General features: G+C 48.7%; 1 protein-coding gene across 8 annotated transcripts in view; it reads left to right on the top strand.

Moving 5' to 3' along the window:
- The window catches only part of CHD9 (chromodomain helicase DNA binding protein 9), a 1,629,153-nt gene that overhangs the window by 1,457,983 nt on the left and 149,253 nt on the right, over window positions 1-21,917 (top strand). For all 8 annotated transcript variants that reach the window (XM_069216350.1, XM_069216347.1, XM_069216351.1 and 5 more), the window contains one exon: window positions 2,336-2,557. In XM_069216350.1, the coding sequence (XP_069072451.1) occupies window positions 2,336-2,557 (222 nt within the window). The remainder of the gene's footprint in view (window positions 1-2,335; window positions 2,558-21,917) is intronic.

Raw genomic sequence — 21,917 nt, 5'->3', positions numbered from 1 at the left:
AGGCTTACATACGACCTTTATTAAAGAAAACAAACCTAGACCCGCAGGACCCCATCAAATACAGACCAATCACAAATAGACCTTTCCTGGGCAAATTAATAGAAAGAGCAGCTTTCACCCAGATGTCACAATTCATTGAAGACAATTCTATACTTTCAGATTTCCAAACTGGATTCCGCCCAGGAAGAAGCACTGAATGGGCAGTCATAGCAATCTGGGCTGATCTTAAAAACACAGTCGACCGAAATGGAGTTGCTGCACTACTTCTATTGGACCCCTCAGCTGCCTTTGATATTGTTGACAATGACACCCTAATTCAAAGACTCCACGAAGCCGGCATACAAGGGATTGCTCTCGACTGGATTACTTCCTATCTTCAAAAAAGATCGAGTATCATCCACTCGCCCCCCCCTTCTCGTCAGAACCCTACCTCCCAAAAGCAGGGGTCCCCCAAGGGTCAATCATCTCACCTTTGCTTTTCAACATCTACATGATATCTTTACCAGAACTGATCAATGATTTCCGTCTCACATGCTACAACTATGCAGATGACACACAAATACTACTTAAATTAGAATGCCCCAGAAACATTGAAAACTCACAAATCTTCAGTTGCCTCAGAGCCGTTGATCAGTGGATGACCTGGAGCCATCTCAAACTAAATACCTCCAAAAAAGAAATACTCATATGTGGTGTCTGTAAAAGTTATGACCCTCTGTGCGTCTGGCCTGACGATCTCGGACCACCTCCTCAATTATCCAAGGAAGTTGAAAACCTAGGAATCACCATGGATTCTAAGTTAACTATGAATGCCCATGTGGACAAATTAGAATGAACAAGCTTCATCACCTTGAAGACTTTACAACGCCTCTTCCCCCACCTCGGATTTCCACACAAGGGTCAAGCTACTATCTCGCTTGTACTATCCAAACTGGATTATGCCAATGGCCTCTACCATGGATCATCTCTATCTGTTATGAAAAAACTACAACGTATCCGGAATTCCGCAGCCAGGCTACTATTACATGTAAAGCCGCAAGCCCACATCTCCCCTGCCTTGAGAGCTCTACACTGGTTACCCGTTGCCAGAAGATGCACTTTCAAGCTGCTTTGTATCACCCACAAAGCTATACATGGAACAGGACCGCTTTTTATCAGAAACAAAATTAACAAATACATCCAACAAAGAAACCTCTGCTCAAGATTGGCACCCCGCCTTAGAACACCACCATACAAGAAAAAGACTATAGGTGGTACATACTTCTCCGTTCAAGCAGCCAAACTATGGAATTCCTTACCCCCAGCTATAAGAGCCACAGTTAACTTTCTTGTCTTCAGAAAACTACTCAAGAGTTGGCTCTTTCCTTCATAACCACCATATTCAAACAACTATGAACTGCATATGCCTATGTTGATAAATATTTTTTTCAGATTGTGTATGTTTCTAGTTATGTATAGTTTCTTTAAAAAATATGTATAGCTACTATGTCATAACAATAAAATACACACACACACACACTCTTTAAATCTGTTTGACTAAGTATATTGTACCCATGGTTCTAATTATGTATTGTATGTGCGTGTGTGTGTATTCATGTGTGTGTGTATGTGTGTGTGTATGTATATATATATGTTGTTTCTGTGCTTGGCATGTTCGTGGGTCATTATACTAGATATCTATGAATTCCTGCACTCATCTTATTACACTTATCTACCCATCATCATATGTCATGTCTCTATCAAACTATCCTCCATTCTCACTCTGACTCATCCCAAATCCTTTCTACTACTTTAATCTCCTAATTAACTCTGCCTAAGCTCTTCCCTACGCTTCCACATCTAACTCACCAAACCTCACTCTACTACCGTGACCTCCCACACAACCCTACTTAATTCTCCCTCATTTATCTCACCCTGCTACTATGCTCTCCCTAACCCTTCCACATACTCTTCCCTCCTCCATCCCCCTTTACTCATCCCAAGCCTTTGGGTTGAGTAAATTAAGGATATACTCCCAATTAACACTTCTTGATTTCTTTCCTCCTCCACCCCTCCATTACTCCAGTCAATCTAACTAACAAACTCTCATATCCGCGGCTCAAATTAACTCATTATAATACTAAAACTGTACTCATTGTTTCCCGATACTAATCCATCACTAATTCTTGTTGGGTTCCAGAGTAGCGTGCTACTCACCGAAAAGCACTTAGAAGCCTCGTCAGGGGTAGTAAGCGCTATATAAATACGATTACAATAGTTGTCTCTTTAATCATGTCTTCTTATTAGGTTATCTTTGTCAATTTCATTCATTGAGTCCCATTTGTTTCACTTGTAGGTTAGTCCAGGTATTATCAATCCAATATTGGCTCCTTCATTAAAGCCTACGCTTGCTTGTGCACCCACCCAAAGGCTGCTTGATGTGGAAAGCTCTGTACCTGTCATCAACCTGAAAGATGGAACACGATTGGCTGGTGAGGATGCACCAAAAAGGAAAGATTTAGAAAAATGGCTTCAAGAACATCCGGGCTATGTAGAGGATTTAGGAGCTTTTATACCTGTAAGTGTATAGTTCTATGCAAAAAATAAATGAAAAGGTAGAACCTCGAGTTAATTTTATTGAAGCATACAGCTTTGTCAATGATTGACTATTCTGCAGTGAAATGTGTCCTACAATTGTTCTGCAATCGTCTTTACTTTATGCATTACCTACTCTGAAATGTTGCTATGTAGTAATATAGATTGAACGTTGTAGGAAGTTGGCTCTGTGTATACTATCTCAAAATGAGAGATAGTGTGCACAGAGTCCAAGGGTTCCCCTTAGAGGTTGATAGAGGAAAAATTCGATAATACTAATGCTCTATTTTGTGGTAATGTGGTCGAGCAGTAGGCTTATCAGAGGGTAGTGTTAAGCATTTGTTGTACACACACAGGCAATAAATGAGGAACACACACTCAAATACTTAACTCAAGGCTAATAGGTTTTATAGACAAAAATATATGTTCTTAATTTATTTTAGAACCACAAGATTCAAGATTTGAGGTAAATACATAAAATGCAAGGTACTTCACACAGGTAAGTATAGAACTTTGATTTAAAACAGTAGTACACACAGTTTTGGTTAAAATGGCTAAGCTATTTTAAAAGTGGACACTGCAAAAATCAACAGTTCCTGGGGGAGGTAAGTTTGGTTAGGTTTCTCAGGTAAGTAAAGCACTTACACAGTCAGTCTCCTGGGCAAAGGCAGCCCACCACTGGGGGGTACAAGGCAACCCCAAAGCCACAGCACCAGCAACACAGGGCCAGTCAGGTGCAGAGGCCAAAGGAGGGCTCAAAACGCATAGGCACCTATGAAGAACAGGGGTGCTCCGGTCCTAGTCTGCTTGCAGGTAAGTACTTGCGTCCTCGGGGAGCAGACCAGGGGTTTTTTGTAGAGCACTAGGGGGGGGGGGGGGCGGACACAAACCCACAAAACACACCCTCAGTGGCACAGGGGCAGCCGGGTGCAGTAGGCAAAGTAGGTGTCGGGTTTGCTATAGAAAGCAATGGAGGGACGCAGGGGTCACTTATGCGATGCAGGAAGGGCACAGGTGGGCTTCTCAGGCCAGCCACTAACTGGGCTAGGATGAGGGTCGCCTGTTGATCACTCCTGCACTGATAGGTGGTTCCTCTCGGTCCTGGGTGCTGCGGGTGCAGTGCTTGGTCCAGGCGTTGGGTTACTTTGTTACCAGGCCCCTGGATCCTCTCTGCAGGTGTCGCTCTGGGGGTACAGGGGGGGTCGACTCAGGGTGTCCACATCGTTGGAATCTCCTGGGAGTCCTCTCTGTAGTGTTTGTTGTCCTGGACTCCAGCCCGGGGCGTCGGGTGCAGTGTGTGAAGGCTCACGCTTCTGGTGGGAAGTGAGTGTCTCTAAAGTTGTTGCAAAGTTGTTGCAGTTTCTGAACAGTGCCGCTGTTCTCGGGAGTTTCTTGATCCTTTAGGTGCAGGGCAGTCCTCTGAGTCCTCAGAGGTCGCTGGTCCCGTTGAATGCATCGCTGTGCAGGTTCGTAAGTCTGGAGACAGGCCAGTAGGGCTGGGGCCAAGTCAGTTGGTGTTTCCGTCATCTCTGCGGGGCTTTCAGGTCAGCAGTCCTTCTTCTTTCTTCTGGTTGCAGGAATCTGATTTCCTGGGTTCAGGGTGGCCCCAAAATACTGAATTTAGGGGTGTGTTTAGGTCAGGGCGCAGTAGCCAGTGGATACTGTCCTTGAGAGTGGCTACACCCTCTTTGTGCCTCCTCCCTGAGGGGAGGGGGGCACATCCCTATTCCTATTTGGGGAATCCTCCAAACTCAAGATGGAGGATTTCTAAAGGCAGGGGTCACCTCAGCTCAAGGCACCTTAGGGGCTGTCCTGACTGGTAGGTGACTCCTCCTTGTTTTTCTCATTATCTCCTCCGGACTTGCCGGCAAAAGTGGGGGCTTTGTCCAGAGGGGCGGGCATCTCCACTAGCTGGGATGCCCTGGGGCGCTGTAACAAAAGGGGTGAGCCTTTGAGGCTCATCGCCAGGTGTTACAGTTCCTGCAGGGGGATGTGAGAAGCACCACAACCCAGTGCAGGCTTTGTTCCTGGCCACAGAGTGACAAAGGCACTCACCCCATGTGGCCAGAAACTCCTCTGGTTGTGGCAGGCTGGCAGAAACTGGTCAGCCTAGCACTAGGGGTCGGACTGGTATTCAGGGGGCATCTCTAAGATGCCCTCTGGGTGTATGTTACAATACATTCCACACTGGCATCAGTGTGCATGTATTGTGCTAAGAGGTTTGATACCAAACTTCCCAGATTTCAGTGTAGCCATTATGGAACTGTGGAGTTCGTAATTGACAGACTCCCAGACCATATACTCTTTATGGCTACCCTGCACTTACAATGTCTAAGGTTTTGCTTAGAAACTGTAAGGGCATAGTGCTCATGCAACTATGCCCTCACCTGTGGTATAGTGCACCCTGCATTAGGGCTGCAAGGCCTGCTAGAGGGGTGACTTACCCATGCCACAGGCAGTGGGTTAAGGGCATGGCACTCTGAGGGGAGTGTCATGTCGACTTAGTCATTTTCTCCCCACCAGCACACACAAGCTGTGAGGCAGTGTGCATGTGCTGAGTGAGGGGGTCCCCAGGGTGGCATAATACATGCTGCAGCCCTTAGAGACTTTCTGTGGCCACAGGGCCCTTGGTACCAGGGGTACCATTTATAAGGAACATATCTATGTGCTAGGTCTGTACCAATTGTGGGAACAAAGGTACAGTTTAGGGAAAGCACCCTGGTGCTGAGGCCTGGTTAGCAGGGTCCCAGCACGCTTTCAGTCATAACTGGCATCAACAAAAGGCAAAATATTAGGGGGTAACCATGCCAAGGAAGGCATTTGCTCTCAAACGTTGTATGACTTTTGCATAATTGGTCACACAACTTAGTTTTCCAGATCAAAGTCACATCAAAATGAACCTTGAAGGAAGAATTTAAATACATATTTTAATAAGTTAGTCTAGTGAGCTATCTTACCTGTTTGAGCTCCTGTTTGTGAGCCTGTGATTCACTGTTGTTCCTCATCCTTTCCTCAGGAACATTTCAGGTGAACAGCTTTTCTTTCCCTAGATGATGAGCTTTTTCAATCCTAGTTCTAGCTTTCTGACCTAATTTCACATTCAACATTTGATTGTATTGAGTGCCAACAATAACTGGTGCATGTGTGATACCTTGGGCAGAAGGAGATTTTTGACGTTATTGAATCATACTTGCAGGCTTGATAAATATATACAATTGTCTGACCTACTTAAGAATACATTATCAGATATAGACTTCTAGCTGCAGATTCCTTCCCTTAGAATGATCCCAAGGCATCAGACTGGATCTGAATTTTTGTTGTGAGCAGTACCCGTGCACGCCTGTAGGTGGTGTCGTTTGGCTCAAGAGTGGCATTGTCATTTGCCTCAGATATGACGTGTGCAGTGCCTACGTTGGCATCACCCCTGGGCTCTGATGTCAGGTCTTTCCTTTTCGGGACAGTCAGTGCAGATCTGGAGGAGAGCTGCCCCCATTCACTTTTTACCTGACCTTTTTCAAGCTTTTGTACGCACGGATGGATATCAGGGCATTGGTTCTTATAGGCAGTTTTTAGGTAATCTATATCAGGTGTACTATGCACAGTTTTTACCTTTTTGGCCATTTTTTATTCTTAAAATGACCTGGTTGGTGACATTACGGGTTTTCGGCCGCCTGCTGCTTCCGTTTGCAGGGTGAAGGAGCTGTTAGAGGCCTCCCCTTGTTTAGGCAGCGGCGGCCATCTTGAAGGTAGGGGATTAGGCTAGCAGTCTAGCAGCGCTATCGGCGCGCCCGTTTTGACCACCTTTCGGCAACTAAGCCGATGCGGATGTGGCCATGCAGCAAACGCGTGCAGCGGGCATGCCTAAGGCAAACCTGACTGCGCCCGACCGGGCCCGGGGGCCAGATCTTATGCTTCTGGGAGAGGAGCCTCCCTTCCTCTGTGGTATTCTAGACAGGACCTCTTGGACATCTCTTCCAAGCAGACCCATGAGGGATGTGATCAAGCCGACCCTGATCAGCTTAAGGGGTGGAAGTGTGGGGTGTGTACCTTGTACCTCGGAGCCTGAATTAGCACATTGGAGAGGTGGTCACTCTACTAAGCTGCAGGACCTGCCTCCATGAGCGAAGTTAGAGGACAAGGTGAATCAGTACCTCGTATGTGATTTAACTAATGTGCGCTCACCTAGCAAGCACTGTGTGGAAATTAGGGACATGATAGAAGCCTTCAACTTAGAGTGCCTCTTCATTACAGTAACATGGGCCAGAGAAGACTCTAACCTGGATTTTCTGGCAGCTTCTCCTGGCTATTCGTTTTCTAGACTTGATAGAACTGGAAAGAGGGGAGGTGGTCTTGCAGCAATTTTTAGGTGCAATTTGCACTGCACACTTGAATCTATTAATGTTAGTCCAGGTATGTGTGAAGGTGGCTACTTCAAGTTGCGACTTCAATACTCTATACTCTTTGAGGCCCTTCTTATATATCGTCCACGGGATCCAAGAGCGTTTTCTCTCTCTCTGGCCTGCTATAATTAAACTTCTTGCCATAGCCCAAAGGCCATGGTGTTGGGAGATTTTAATATACACCTTGAAGATAAATATGACATAGCCATAGTGGAGTTTCTGGACCTGATGTCAAGCCTTGATTGGGCTCTCACAGGCACATCGGCCACACATTGCACAGGACATGCGTTGGACTGTATCTTTTTCGTCACGATAATTACACCCGATTGGAAAACATTGCTTTGGATTGGACAGATCATCACTTGCTGAAATTTAAGGTAGCAAGCAGAATTGTCCCTACCAACGCGCCCCAGCCAAAAGGTTATCCAGACAATGGCGTAAGGTGGACGAGCAGAGCCTCGCTAAGGCCCTTAAGTTAGGCTGGGATCAGGCCAGAGAACAGGGAATTTTCAAGTGGGAGGGCTTTGAGTTGGGGCTCAGGGTGGCCATTGATTCTCTCGCTCCTCTGGTTAAATTCAGTTCTAAGCCGGGGAGGACCCGATCTCCTTCTTGGTACTCAGAGGAACTTAAAAACTTACAGAGACTTTACAGATGACAGAAACGCAGATGGAAGTTCCACCAGAATGATGCGGAGAGAGCTAAGCTTATGTCCACTCTTGAGGACTACTCATTAGCCGTTAAAAAAGCTAAATCCGATTATTTCTCCCACAAAATTAAGGAAGCGGACAATGACCCAGGGAACGTTTTAAGGTGGTCCGCTCCCTGACCTCTCCTCCCTCATCCCCGGTGTTGGAAAATCTCGCATTTTGCCAAAGGTTTGCAGATTTCTTTTTAAATAAAATAATCCTGCTCCACACCAACTTTGCACCCACCGAAGCTGAGTGGTGGAGCTCAGGGGGGAGCCCTGGCCTTAGATATCAGACCCAAGCTCACCTGTTTTCAAACTTTACAGGCAAATAGAAGTAAAAAAGTGTTGTGTAGAGTTAAATCAGGGTCCCCTAACAACCCTTGCCCTCCTAAGATATTAAAGCTAGTACCTGACCTGGTCTCTGCTGCGCTCGAACCAGTCTACCTTGACATCTTGAAGGAAGGGTGTTTTCCTCCATCCTGGAAGGAGTCCATTGTGATTCTGCTAACAAAGAAACCGGACGGCACACCAAACGATTTGAAAAATCTACAGCTCATTTCTTTACTTCCCTCCATGGCCAAAATGTTGTTGAAACATCTAAATATCGAACTAGATAGCTTTCTTCAGGACAGTGGCAGATTAGACCCTTCCCAACACAGTTTCCTTAAAGCACATAGTACGGAATCCGCTCTTGTTTCTACAGCTCACATTATTCGGGATGAGTGGATCAGGAGGAGGGCACCATTCTTGTCCTACTGGGTCTCTCTGCGGCGTTTGATACCATCTACCCTCAATTGTTGATCCAACCCTTCTATCAAGCAGGAGTTAGAGATAAGGCCCTAGATATCTTAAAATCCTTTTTGTTGGATAGATCCATCACGGTAAGCTGTGGTGATTACAAGGCTACCCCATTTCAACTTCCCTGTGGGGTTTCACAAGGGTCTTCGCTTAGCCCTACTTTGTTTAATCTCTATGTTGACCCAATGGCCAGGTTGCTCCGCTCGTTCGGTTTTCAAGTGGTCTCTTATGCTGATGACACTCAGCTGGTCATACCTGTCAACCAGAACTGGGAGGAGGTGGCAGACAGATTTCATAATTGCATGAGTGAGATTAACAATTGGATGAGCTATAATTTACTCAAAATGAACGGAGAAAAGACGGAAATTATTTTCTTTGGTTTAGACACTAATTTATGGAGCTCCCGCTGGGGGCTGCAATCTTGCAATGAGTGTCCAGTTCCGAGCTCAACGGCCAGAAACCTTAGCTTTTTATGTGATAAGCCTCTTTCTTTTTTGCAACAAGTGAACCATACTGTTCAATGTTGTTACTGGTCTCTGAAAATGCTTAAGAATATCTATCCTTTTCTTCAGGAGGAACTTAAAATCACGTTGATTTTAGCCTTAGTTATCTCTAAGCTTGATTATTGTTATGCTCTGATGTTAAATATCAGTAAGGGCTCCTTTTATAGATTACAGCTAATTCAGAATCTGAGCAGCCTGAGGCAGCTGCACTGGTTACCGGTGGAAAAGCGTATTATTTTTAAGACACGCTGCCTCACGCACAAAGCTTTCCATTTGGAAGGCTCTAAATCTCTCAGCAGCTCTTCCTTGCAGCAATATTTGCCTTGTTGTCTGCTCAGATCTTCTGCTCTTAATCTTATTTTGGTGCCCCGCTGTGGAAGGGCTAGATGGGGGGGATAAAGCCTTCTCGGTGGTGGCGGCGAAACTTTGGAACTCTCTCCCACTGTCCATTAGACAGGAGGAGACGTACCTCCGTTTTCGGAAGTGGCTTAAAACTTGTCTTTTTGCTAATATAGGGAGGATGTTATTTTCTTTGTCACAGTGATTCGTTCTGTTCATACTAGGGCTCCCTCAGCTTACTCATTCCTTAGCGCTTCGATGCTATGGCCGGAATGTGCTCTATAAATACTACACAATACAATACAGTTAAATTTTTGGAGACATTGTCTCTTGGTGTGGCAGGTGATGTCCACAAGGATGGCTGGTTTTAAGCCTGTGGCACCCGTCAATGGTAAATATCTGTGATTGCCTCTGGTGCCTCAAGTGTGACCACGAAGCCAAGATTTGCATTGCCTTTTGCACTATGCACCCCAAGTTTTTGAGTGAGTGCTGTCTCAAGCTCCTTGCCACTCGATGCTGCAACGATCTCTATCGTGATAGAGAGCTAGGTCCTGTGATCGGTCTCAGAAACACTCCAAACGCTCATCGTCTCACTGAAAGTCATCCAGGATTTTAGATAAGTTACACAAACATTAAAAAACAAGAAGCCAAAGGAGTCTTCGAATTCGCCTTGTTTGTTGAAGTCATCCAACAAGACAAGGGAGAGTCAGACTTTGAAGTATGGAACCACGGTTGAGCTTGTGTCTGGGTTGTCTCCACATCTCCCTGAGTTTCTGGGAGCTGGAAGCCCCCCGCCCACCTCCAAGATTTTTATGAGTCCTGTAGGAAAGTGCCACCTTTCTAGCATAGGTACCCCCACCGTTTGCCTGATGTCAGTGTGTTTCGACCGTAGTTCACAGGAATCCTGCTAACCAGGACCCCAGTGACTGTGCTCTTTCTTCTAAATGTGTTTTTTGGTAACCTTTTTACACTAGCAATTGGCATACTGGTGCCCCCATGTAAGTCCCTAGTATATTCTATTTAGGTACCTGGTGCATTGGTACACCAGGGGGTTCCCCATGGGCTTCAGCGTGCATTGTGCCACCCATGAAAGCCCATGCAATCTGTTACTGCAGGCCTGTCATTGCAGCTTGAATGAAATGGTTTATGCGCCCTTTCACCACCAAACCTCGTCACTGCACTTAGACATTATAAGTCACCCTTCTGGTAGGCCCTTAAGCCCAAGGACAGGGTGCATGTCTCTAAGTGTGAGGGTACCCCTGCATGAGCAGGGTGCCCTTATAGACCCCAGGCCAATTCATGGGCTTTGTAAGTGTGGGGAAGCCTTCGTAAGGTATAAAGTGGACACTGGTCAACATGAGTGGTCCAGCTACGTAATGGCTGTTCCAAACCCAGGTATGTTTGGTATCAAACATGTTGGAATCATGCAACTACACTGATTCCATTGTTAATTACATGATACCTTGTACTCTTGGGGGTTCCTTAGAGGATCTCCAAGTTCTGCCTGTGCAGCCTTACAGGGTCTAGCTGCCAGCTCATGCTGCTGCTGACCCTAGACACTGTTCGGCCCTCTTGCTGGTGAGCCAGGCTCAGGCCGGAGAGGAAGAACAAAGGATTTCGGGCAAGGGAGAGGTATGACCACCTCTCCTTGTGTATTAGCTGTCTAAGGGCTGGAGAGGGGTGCGGCCTCTGAGTGCCACCAGACTGCTTGAAGGTCACATTAGGTGCCCTCCTTGCATAATGCGGTTTGCTCCAGTTCAGGAACTCTTGGTTCCCACTCTGGTGCAAAACTACACAAAGGATAGGGGAGTGACCACCCCACTGTCCAGCTCCTCCCCTAGGGAGTTGCTCAGAGCTCTGCTAGGTAGCCACTTGATTCTGCCATCTTGGAAATAAGATGTGCTGAGGCCCCTGGGAGCATCTGACTGATTAGGCCAGACAGATGATGTCCCTGACCCCCTCTTATGGGTAGGTCAGTTCAGAGAGTGACAACCCCCTTTTAGTGTTATTTAAGGGCGCCCTCGCGGGTGGTTCCCCAGATTCACTGAGCAAGACTCTGTGAGGAACTTTCTGCAAGACATCTCTCCTGGCCTCTAGAACCACTGATGGTCTGCTTTTGTCTGTTTCTGGTGGGAAGGCTCCCATTGCAACATTGTTTCTCCGGATCCTGCAAAAATTCTGCAACATCCAAGGCTGTGCATCCTCCAGGGTCACAAGGACTGTGTTTGCACCTGGAAGCACAAACGAATTCCCCTTGGAGTGAAGAAGTCACTCCCCTGCATCTGCAGGCATCTCAAGACAAGGTTGGCTGGCTGGTGCTGCCTGTTGTCCCCGGACACCCAAAGATCCACAGGTGATGAGTTTGTTGCCTCCTCTGGGTCCTGTTTGTCTTCTAACCAGCTTGAGAGACTGTGGGCCCCTGCTTCTGCCACTTGAACTGGAACCCCTGTGCCCTGTGACTGTTGCACTTGCCAAGGCTTGTTGACTCTTCCTCCAGGACATCTTCAGGCACGGAGAATCCCTCGCCTCCACCACTCTTCAAATCCAAGATCAGGCCCCTATCCTACAGCACATGCGACGTGGGACTTCTGTTTTGTCATGCTGGTAAGGCCTCCTTGTGACTCCCTGTGTCCTTCGCCTGTGTGTCACTCGTGAGGGCTTCAACAACTTCTTCTGGATTTCCTGCATGCTGAGGTCCAGCCCTGACTCCCTCTCAAGGGTAGAATCCCCTCAACCTTGCAGGTCCCCAAAACTTTACAAAATCTTCTGCAGCTCTTGCTTGCATTTGCCAGTGCTTGTTGGTGACCTGGTTACAGACCCTTCTGCAGTCCGGCGACCATCGAGAGTCAGCTCATGGGTGCCTCATGGAATCTTCTGCAGCTCCTGGACCCCGCAGATGGACTTCTTCCACCGACCAGCAGGAACTTCACCTTCAGGAGGGTGGGCCTTGCCACCTGCACCACCTGGGCACCTCCAAGGATGCTGGACTCTGTCCCCTTCCTTTCCGGGTGCTCCTCGTCCAGAATCTGTCTCTAGGTTCCACTGGCCTGGTCCACGGGTTGTGATAACAGCTAGATAATCCAAGGCATCCTATGACTTCAGAGAGAGTCCCTTCTCCCCTCTGCATTGGACTCCCTGGTGTAGGTACTCCTTTCTTCTCTGCATCCTGGGGTAGGGGCACTCTCCATCCATCCTATTGTCTGCTGGTTTCCTTAGGGTCCACTGGGTAGGGTTTTGATTTCCACAAACTGCAACCACTACTCTCTGTGTTAGCCTATGGGACAACTGGGTGGGCCTTGCACCTAGTTGCTGGGGACAATAACTGTACTTAACTCTGGTGTTTCCATCTGCTCCCATCCAACTACCACACTTACCTTGGTTGAGGACACTGTTCTACATTCCACTTTTTTAGTATATGGTTTGCCCCTCCCATAGGGCCCTGTGTATTTGTATGCCATTTCTGATGGTTATTTTGTATATATATGCTGTAATAAAGTATCCTTATATTTTTTTTTTTTTTTTTTTTTGCAACACTTGTGCGTTTTTTTTTATTGTGAGTGAGTTGCTTACTGGCTACTGTGGTATTGCAAGTGCTTTACAGTCCTCCTGGATACGTTTCAGCTGCTCGCCTCAGCTACCCCTACAGAGCTTTTGCTATCTGGACACCTATTCACTAAGAGTTGCCTCGACTCAGTATAGGGTGCCACCCCATAGGTGTACACCATAAACTGAGCCAGCCTCCTACAAGGCCATGCACCTCATATTTGGGCAGCCTGTCTCCAATGGAGCGTCTTAGGGCCTTGTGGGTTTGGAAGGGGTCCCTACTTGTTTTCCACCAGCAGGCTCACCCTTGGCGCCAGTCTGGTACCTTGGATCCATGGACAGATATGGACTGGCACCAGTTGAACCACCTCGCCCAATCCCAGCACCATCCCCACTGCCGAAGTCAAAGGCACCCCTGACAGCACCATACCCATTCTCATCCAAACTTCAACACCGAGCTGGAGAGCTGGATGAGCATTGTCCGACGTCAACTCCGGCCCCATCTGGAGCCATGCCATCCAGGCTGGAGCCTATACTCCTTTCCTATGGGCTAGAACTTTGTCATAAATGGGAGTGGCCACAGGACCTTGTTGAATGCTATCCCCTAGAACTCACCAAGGACATGTGGTGTGAGGATTTGGTGGATGCCAGTGGACCTGATACCTTCCCAGATATTGGCTTGGTCTCTTCTTCTATCGTGGCTGATGAGGACAGCAGAGGTCCTTGACCTTCAGCTGGTCTCCATGGCTATCAAGACAGACGTCTTGACGGAGGTGCGTCAGCCGGGAGTAAACCTCCTCTTTACGCTTCTCCCATTTAATAAAGCTTTCATGGACGTTCTTCTTGGGGCCTGGTGGAAGCCCTGCACATGGGCTCATGCTATTGCTGATGGGAGGGACATAATTAAGTTAGCCATATGCTGTGGGCTGGATACGACCGACTAACTAGGCAGAGCAGTTTCCTAGTCTGTGGCCAGTAGGCGCCACACCTGGTTCGGAACCTATTGGCTTTTCAAGGGCTGACCAGGCCTTGCTCATTGACATGGTTTTTGATGGCTCCCATCTCCTTGGAGACAGGGTGATCTCAGCGCTAAAGTGCTTCAAGGACAGCAGAACTACAGCCAGGTCCTTGGGCCTTTTCATGGCCCCTCACCAACCGCAGTCCACCTTTCACTCCTTTTGTGACCACAGAAGGGGCTTCCAGCCATGTCCCTACCCACCCAGCCACCACAGCATGCAAACTTCCTAGCCCTAGTGTGGCAGAGAATGTGGTAACCACAGACCCCATGGGTCAGATAGCCAGCAGTTGGGCCAGTCCACCGACACCCCCACCCCCAACAGCTGCAGCCTCCAAGCCTCTATAGTTTGACCCTCAGACCAACACGGGCACCCAGTGAGAGGCAGGATACACGATCACCTGCACCACTGGAGGTCGATGACCTCACTCTGCTGGGTTCCCCAGATTGTCTGAAGGGACTTCTGCTTCGTGACTAATCCTCTCCTATGCCACCCACTTGCGACAGGCTGATGGAGGACCATCTCTGTTTACTCTACCAGGAAGTGTGTGCTGTGTTGGCCAATGGAGTGACAGAGAGGGTGCCGGCATCAGAAGTAGGCAGTCGCTGCCATTCCTGCTACTTTCTGTTGCCAAAGAAGGACTGAGGTCTTCGTCCTATCCTAAACCTGCAACCTCTCATTTTTTTCCGGAAAAAGGAGAAATTGAAAATGCTCATTCTCGCTCAAGGCCTTTTTGCCCTGGACCAAGTAGACTGAATGGTAGTATAGAACTTGCAGGACACATACTTGCACATTCCCGTCCTGCCTGCCCACAGGCGATACCTGTGGTTCACTGTAGGCCATGAGCATTTTCAGTTCACAGTGCTGCTCTTTGGCCTTACCAGTGCCCCTCAGGTGTTTACCAAGGTGGTGGCAGTGGTTGCTGCTCACCTGCGGTGATCAGGGGTGTCCGTCTTCCCCTCTCTCAACGACTGGCTGTTGAATTCGGGCTTGCTCCAGGCAGTCGTGTCTCACCTCTCTCACCTCTTGACTAAGTGGAACTCCTGCACTTGCTGTGGTTCACTGTAAACGTCCTGAGGTCACACTTGACCCCTTCTCAGACATTTCCTTTCATCTGAGCTGTTCTGAAATCAGATTCGGGCCTTATTCTCCGGAATGACAGGTCCAGGATTTTCAGACTATAATAGCAATGTTTCAGCCTCTGTCCTGGATTTTGGTAAGGCTGACTCTGAGGCTGGCGGGCCTCGTGGCCTCCTGCATCCTGCTTGTTCCACATGCCCAGTGGTGTCTGCGGGCTCTGCAGAAGGACTTGAAGTTCCACTGGGTGCAGCTTCAGGGCAATCTCACAGACATGATTCAGATCTCGGGAGGCACTGCAAAAATTCTGCAGTGGTGGTGAACGGGCTGCGATTGGGTCAGCAGCAGATCCCTCTCCCTTCCCCAACCAAATATGATAGTAGTGACAGATGCGTCACTTCTGGTCTGTCATCTGGGAGAGATGTCTCTCTGGTCTCCTGCGGAATCAAGGCCCCACATCAATCTATTGGAGCTTAGAGCAGTCCGGCTGGCATTGAAAGCCTTTCTACCCCCCATCAAGAGAAGGCTAGTGCAGGTGTTCATGGGTAACAAATGCAAAAAGAAAAAGTGATGGACGGAATGCTGAACAATGTCAAACATTCACCCCAGTTCAGAGATCTGGGCCTAAATCCATCGTTTCTTTGCTGCCCATGCCATTCCAGTTTGGACCCAGCCATATGCAAATCATTCTTGACCCTGTTCCCCATGGGAACAGTCCAGCCCGAACTGCCAGACCAAGTCTTCCCTGGACTGGAAACAAGCATCCTGGGACCGGTTTCGGGGTTTCACCCCTCATCAGCCAGGCTAGCTTGAATCCAGTGGCATATGATGCACGGGACCCACGTCTGGGCATAACCTTCCCACTTAGGGCAACAAATGCAGAAAGAACAAGTGATGGACGGAATGCTGAACAATGTCAAACATTCACCCCCCAGTACAGAGATCGGGGCCTAAATCCATCGTTTTTTTTGCTGCCCATGCCATTCCAGTTTGGACCCAGCCATATGCAAATCAGTCTTGACCCTGTTCCCCATGGGAACAGTCCAGCCCGCACTGCCAGGCCAAGTCTTCCCTGGACTGGAAACAAGAATCCTGGGACCGGTTTCGGGGTTTCACCCCTCATCAGCCAGGCAAGCTTGAATCCAGTGCCATAGGAAGCACGGGACCCACTTCTGGGCATACCCTCCCCACTTAGGGCTACAAATGCCAAACTGGGGTGGCATGGTGAGCAAAAGAACGATGGATTAAACCCAGATCTGTGACTGGGGGTGAGTGTTTGCATTGTCAGCACTCCATCCATCATCCTTTTGTGTTGTTAAAGTTGCCCCAAGAGGGAAGGGTATGCCCAGACGTGGGTCCCTTGCTCACTGTGCCACTGGAATCAAGCTAGCCTGGCTGAAGAAGGGTGATACCCTGAAACCGATCCCAGGATGCTTGTGATCCGTTCCAGGGAGGACCTGGTCTGGCAGTTCGTGCTGGACTGTTCCCATAAGGAACAGGGTCAAGACTGATTTGCATATGGCTGGGTCCAAACTGGGGCGACATGGTGAGCAAAAGAACGATGGATTAAACCCAGATCTGTGACGGGGGTGAGGGTTTGCATTGTCAGCGCTCCGTCCATCATCCTTTTGTGTTGTCCATGGGTAACACCACTGCCATGTGGTGCTGCAGCAAACTGGGCCGGGTGGCGTTGTGTCTCTAGACATGGCTGAAGGAATGTTAGGTCATTTCCCTAGTGCTTCAACACCTGGCAGGATCTCTGAATGCCAGAGCAGACAAACAGCGAAGATACTTAGCGGATCACAAGTGGCACATCCTTTCAGAGGTGGTGCAAGGTCTATTTCAGCAGTGGGGAGAGCCTTGGTTAGAACTGTTTGCCACCACCACTGAGAACACGTAGTCAGCACTTCTGTGCGCTGGAGTTTTCAAGGCATCTCTCGCTCAGAGACGCATTCTGTCTCGAGTGGAGCTCAGGCTTCCTGTATGCCTTTCTGCCCATACCACTCCTGCCCAAAGTTCTCCAGAAGATCAGAAACAACAGTCCTTAAATCATCCTTGTGGCTTCGGTCTGGGCTCGGAAAGTCCGAGCCGTTGAGCATAGCCATCAGTTCTCTGATCCAGCTTCCCCTTCAGGAGTATCTTTAGTTTCAGCAATAGGGGAGGGTTCTCCACTCAAATCTGTCACCACTCCACCTTCATGTGTGGTAATTGAGCAGCAACAGTTCACAGCTTTCGACCTTCTGGCGAAAGTCTGTAATGTTTATCTTGTCAGCTCAGTGTCGTCCCACCAAAACAGTATACGCTGGCCATTGGAGCAACCTTGTGGCATGGTGTCCAGAAAGGTACACGCTTTATCTGTACCCCTTACCCATGTTCTTTTGTTTATCTTTACTCTGGCCCAGCAGGTCTCCGCATTGGGTTCATTAAAGGTGTATTTGTCCATTATTTCTACTTCCCTGCAGCTGCCAGATCAGCCTTGTCTCTTCAGGTCCCAATAGGTTCCTTCAAGGATTGCAACACTTATTTCCTCCAGCTCCCTTCGTTATTCCTAAATAGTACCTTAGCTTGACTCTTTATTTCTAATGTGTGCTCCCATTGAGCCACTTTATACCTGCCCTCCTAGAGGGCAGTGGTTGCTTGAGATATCTGTTTTCTCTCACTGTAGTAGCTGTGGGAGAGGGGGGACCTGCGTGCAGAGGCTGCAGACGACTTCAGGGAGTTCAGGAGGGGTGAAAACACGATGGGCTCAAACTCCGGCAGCTGGGGCACCTTGTTGGCACTGGAGTTCCACTCCCACTCAGGTCGGTGACTATGGGTGCAGTGGTGTCTTCGGGTGTCTGGTCTTTGCGGTTCCAGAGGCTGCAGAGTCCTTTTCTTGGAGTTGGTAGGGGAGCAGGTCGACTGATCATGGGAGACTTGAGTCTTTTTTGAAGGAAGGCAATCTTCCCAGGTTCCTGGAGGTTCAGCTGTAGGACCAGGCATCTTTTACCACTTCTACTGGGAAGTGGACATAACCCTAACCCTAGTGGCCTAATTCCTTTCAAACGAAGATGGAGGAATTGAAAAATTGGTGTCCATGTTAGGGGTGGGACTGGCATGTAGTGGCCACACCTCTTAAGCTGCCTAATTTTCCCACCTGTTCTGTAGCCAAAAGTGGGGTCAGGACAAGGAGGGGTGGTGATCTCTGCCATTTGGAGAGACCTGGGTCGCATTACAAAGGCCTTTGAAGCTTCCTGGCCTGAAATGTCCATCCTGCCTGGAGGAGGTATCAACCACCCCCGCCCAGTGCATGTTTTTGTCTCCTGAGAGCGCTAGCTCTCACCTTAGGGGGTCAGAAATGTGGTTAAGGTGACTGAACTGGTCAGGGCCAGTTAGTTGCATGAATTGGTAAATCCAACAATGGCATCAGTGTGGTTTCCCGAATTCAAGATGTTTGATACTAAGCATCCCTATCTTCAGTGAAGCCATCATGTAGCTATGGAACTTATAGTGACCTGTGCCCAGAAATGGATTGGTTGGTCACTTACTATGTCTGGAAATCGACAAAATAGCAGGGGCATATTTGCTCATTCAGATATGCCCTACATTGTAATATCTATTACACCCTGCCTTAGGGCTGTAAAGTCTTGTTTATAATTTTGGAAGCACCTTGTCACTCAACCTGCAATGCAGTCTGCATAAGGTTGGTGCTGGGTCTCTCACAGTGGCACAAGTTGTGCTGCAGCTGCAAGGGGCCCTTTTCAGTACCCATTCCCTAGGTACCAGGGGTATCATTTACTAGGGACATCCAGGGGGCTGAAGGGCCTGGTCACTTGGGGATCAAGTGACCAGGTGCCTTGTTTTAGGGACGAGACACTGGCACTGGCACTGGGGAGCTGGTTAGCAGGAACCCAGTGCATTTCAATCGAAGTTGGATCTAAAAACCAGGTTAAAGTGGGGGGTACTGCAACCAGAACCCAGCTCCCCCACAAATTGTCACCTAGTGCTGGCTCAGGTTTTGCAACTTGTTTTTATTGAAAAATGTCTTCTGAGTCACAAGGTATAGTGACGCCTCATAGGAATGCTAATGCACATCAGCTCCATTGTTAGATTGCTTTTCTCTGCTGTTGAATTCGGACGTGTGTCGCTGAAGATCGAATTCAACACCACATGGCACACCTCCCCAGGGCCTTGTGATGCTTCCACCTCCATTGCCAAAAAAACAATTGTGATTGCAAGAGTCTTTAGACTGTGCGAGTTCTGCGCCCTGAATACCTTCAACGTTTCGTTTGTTGCCTTTTTAGAAAGCGGGCCAGGTGTGGTGCGCACCTATGGTGTTATTACCTTATACCAGGCCCAGGTATTCCCTGTTAGTGAAGTGTATGCATTATCTAGGAAGCCAGGACTCTCTAGAGGTAGCTGTGGATGAGCAGGCAAGACTTATCTAGGAGACATGCAAAGCTTATGCAATACCACTACAGTCACGCAACACTTATACACATGAAAGAAGCACACAGTGTTAAAAAAAAATAAAGGTACTTCATTACAGTAACACAAATACTAAAATACTGTATAGGCAATGCCCCTAACTGGAGGAGAGTAAACACACTGTTATATACACATTAGTAATCAGTAAATAGCATAGAAAGCAATAGGCTTTAGTAAAAGCAATAGCAAATTGTGATGGCCCTAGGGGAGGGCCAAACCATATACTAAACAAGTGGAATGTGAAAGGCAGCCCCACACCCAAGGAAGTGGAATCAGTAGAGGGGAGCTGAAGGATTTAGGAACCCCAAGAGGTGAGTACCACAGTGACCCCAGCGACCAGGAGAGCAGAAATAAGTACCTGGTTTTCCCCAAAACCCACAGGAGGACTTTGGAAGAGGAATTTGCAAGACCCAGACAAGACTGGAAGAAGCCAGAGGTGGATCCTGATAGAAGGGGAGCTGCAAAGGAAGGGGACCTGCAAAGGAAGGGGACCAAGTCCAGTTCGAGTTGAAGTGGCTGGTTGTGGCAGGAGGCACTACCCCCCCTTCTGTGTATGGAGGACCAGGTCGATGGTGGACGAAGAAAGTTAGCAGTGCAGCACAGGAGCAGAAGAGGAGTTACAGAAGTGATGCAAGCGATGTCCCACGTCCATGGTCGTGATGCAGTCGGTCAGTGGTGCTGGAAAACCACCAACAAGCCTTAACAAATGCAAGAGTCTGGGAAGCAGGTTTTGCAAGGCTAAAGAGGGCCAGCGAGGTCCAGGGAACTCAACCCAAGGAAGGGATTCGGGGGTGACCCTCAGCAGCTGGAAGAGTCACAAGAAGAGGAGGCAGTGCCCACAGGTGACCCACGGGCAGCAGGCACAGGAGTCACAGTGAGGCCCTCCCAGCACACCTGAAGAGGAGCCCCACATCGCTCGAGCAGCAGGCAGGAGACTGCTTTGCAGAAAGGAGTGCTTAGGGCTGGGGCTACACGGAGCCTTAAGATCCCTTGGATGAGGAACAAACAAGCTTTGGTAGCTGCAAGAGTCATGGTCCTGCAAAAAAAGGCAAGGGCTTACCATCTCCCAAGTTGGACAGCTGGCAGAGACGACCAAGTGGACCACTCCAGACCAACATCTGTGATGCAGGATCCACGCTGCTCCGGAGGAGAGAAGTTCCACACAGCCCGTCGTCGTTGCAGTTGGTGCCTGCGGATGCAGGGGAGTGACTCCTTCACTCCGGGGAGATTCCTTCTTACTTCTTGTGCAGGCTGAAGACTCGTCACCCTCAGAGGATGCACAGCCAGGTAAATGTTGCAGTTTCTGGAAGGAGCTAGAAAAACAAGGTTGCAGAGTAGAATAGTCGCTGAAGTTGCAGATAGTCGGTTCCTGGCGGGTTCAGTTGTAGTCCTAGTGGCTAGAAAATGAAGTAAAGGATGCAGAGAAGTCCTGCTGAAATCTTGCACGTCAAGTCTGAGGATCCACCTAAGAGTGCGCCCCTGAATATCTCAGGTAGGGTGATTGATCATCTAACAGGGTGACCACCTATCAGGAGGGGGTTGTGACATCACCTGTCTGACCTGGCCACTCAGATGCTCCCAGGGGCTCTGCCCAACTTGGATTCAAGATGGCAAAATCAAGTGGCCAACTGGAGGCGCTCTGGACACTACCATTGAGGTGGTGATGGACAAGGTAGTGGTCACTCCCATTTCCACTGTCTAGTTTCGCGCCAGAGCAGGGACCGGTGCAAACTGGTTATGCAAGGACGACACCAAATTTTCCCTTCAAAGCATATGGGTGGCTTGGGGAGGCTACCGCTCCCAAGTCATGTAACGCCTATTTCCAAGGGGAGAGGATGTTGCCTCCCTCTCCCACATGAAATCCTTTGTTCTGCCTTCCCCTGCCTGAGTTGATCAAGCAGCAGGAGGGCAGAAACCTGGCTGTGGAGTGGCAGCAGTGCGGGCTGCCCGGAAACCCCCCAGAAGACTGGTAGGAGCACTACTGGGGTCCTCGAAGGAGCCCCAGAGTGCATGGAATCATACAACCAATACTGGCAACAGTATTGGGGGTATGATTGCGACATGTTTAAACATGCCCAGGTTTGGAGTTCCCATTATGTAGCTGGATACCTGTGCTCAATACACAGGTAAAATGGCTTCCCAGCACCCAGTGTAATAGAGCTGGAGCTCGTAGGGGCACCTCTGCTCATGCAGGGGTGCCCTCACACACAGCTACCTGCACCCTGCCCTTTGTGCTAGGAGAGCCTACCATAGGGGTGCCCTGTAGTCAAAGGGTGCATGCACCTTTTCATGCAGGCTGCAATGGCAGGCCTGCATACACATTTTGCATGGGCTCCCATGGGTGGTGCAATACATGCTGCAGCCCATGGGGAACCCCTGGGTACCCAAGTACCATATTCTAAGGACATATAAGGGGTCACCAGTATGCCAAGTTTGCAGTGTGCAAAGTCCTAAGTAACCAAATTTATGGGGAGAGAGCACAATCACTCGGGTCCTGGTTAGCAGGGTCCTA

Source organism: Pleurodeles waltl, chromosome 12 (assembly GCF_031143425.1).
Source record: "Pleurodeles waltl isolate 20211129_DDA chromosome 12, aPleWal1.hap1.20221129, whole genome shotgun sequence".
Taxonomy (NCBI): domain Eukaryota; kingdom Metazoa; phylum Chordata; class Amphibia; order Caudata; family Salamandridae; genus Pleurodeles; species Pleurodeles waltl.
This window is presented reverse-complemented; position numbering and strand designations above follow the sequence as displayed.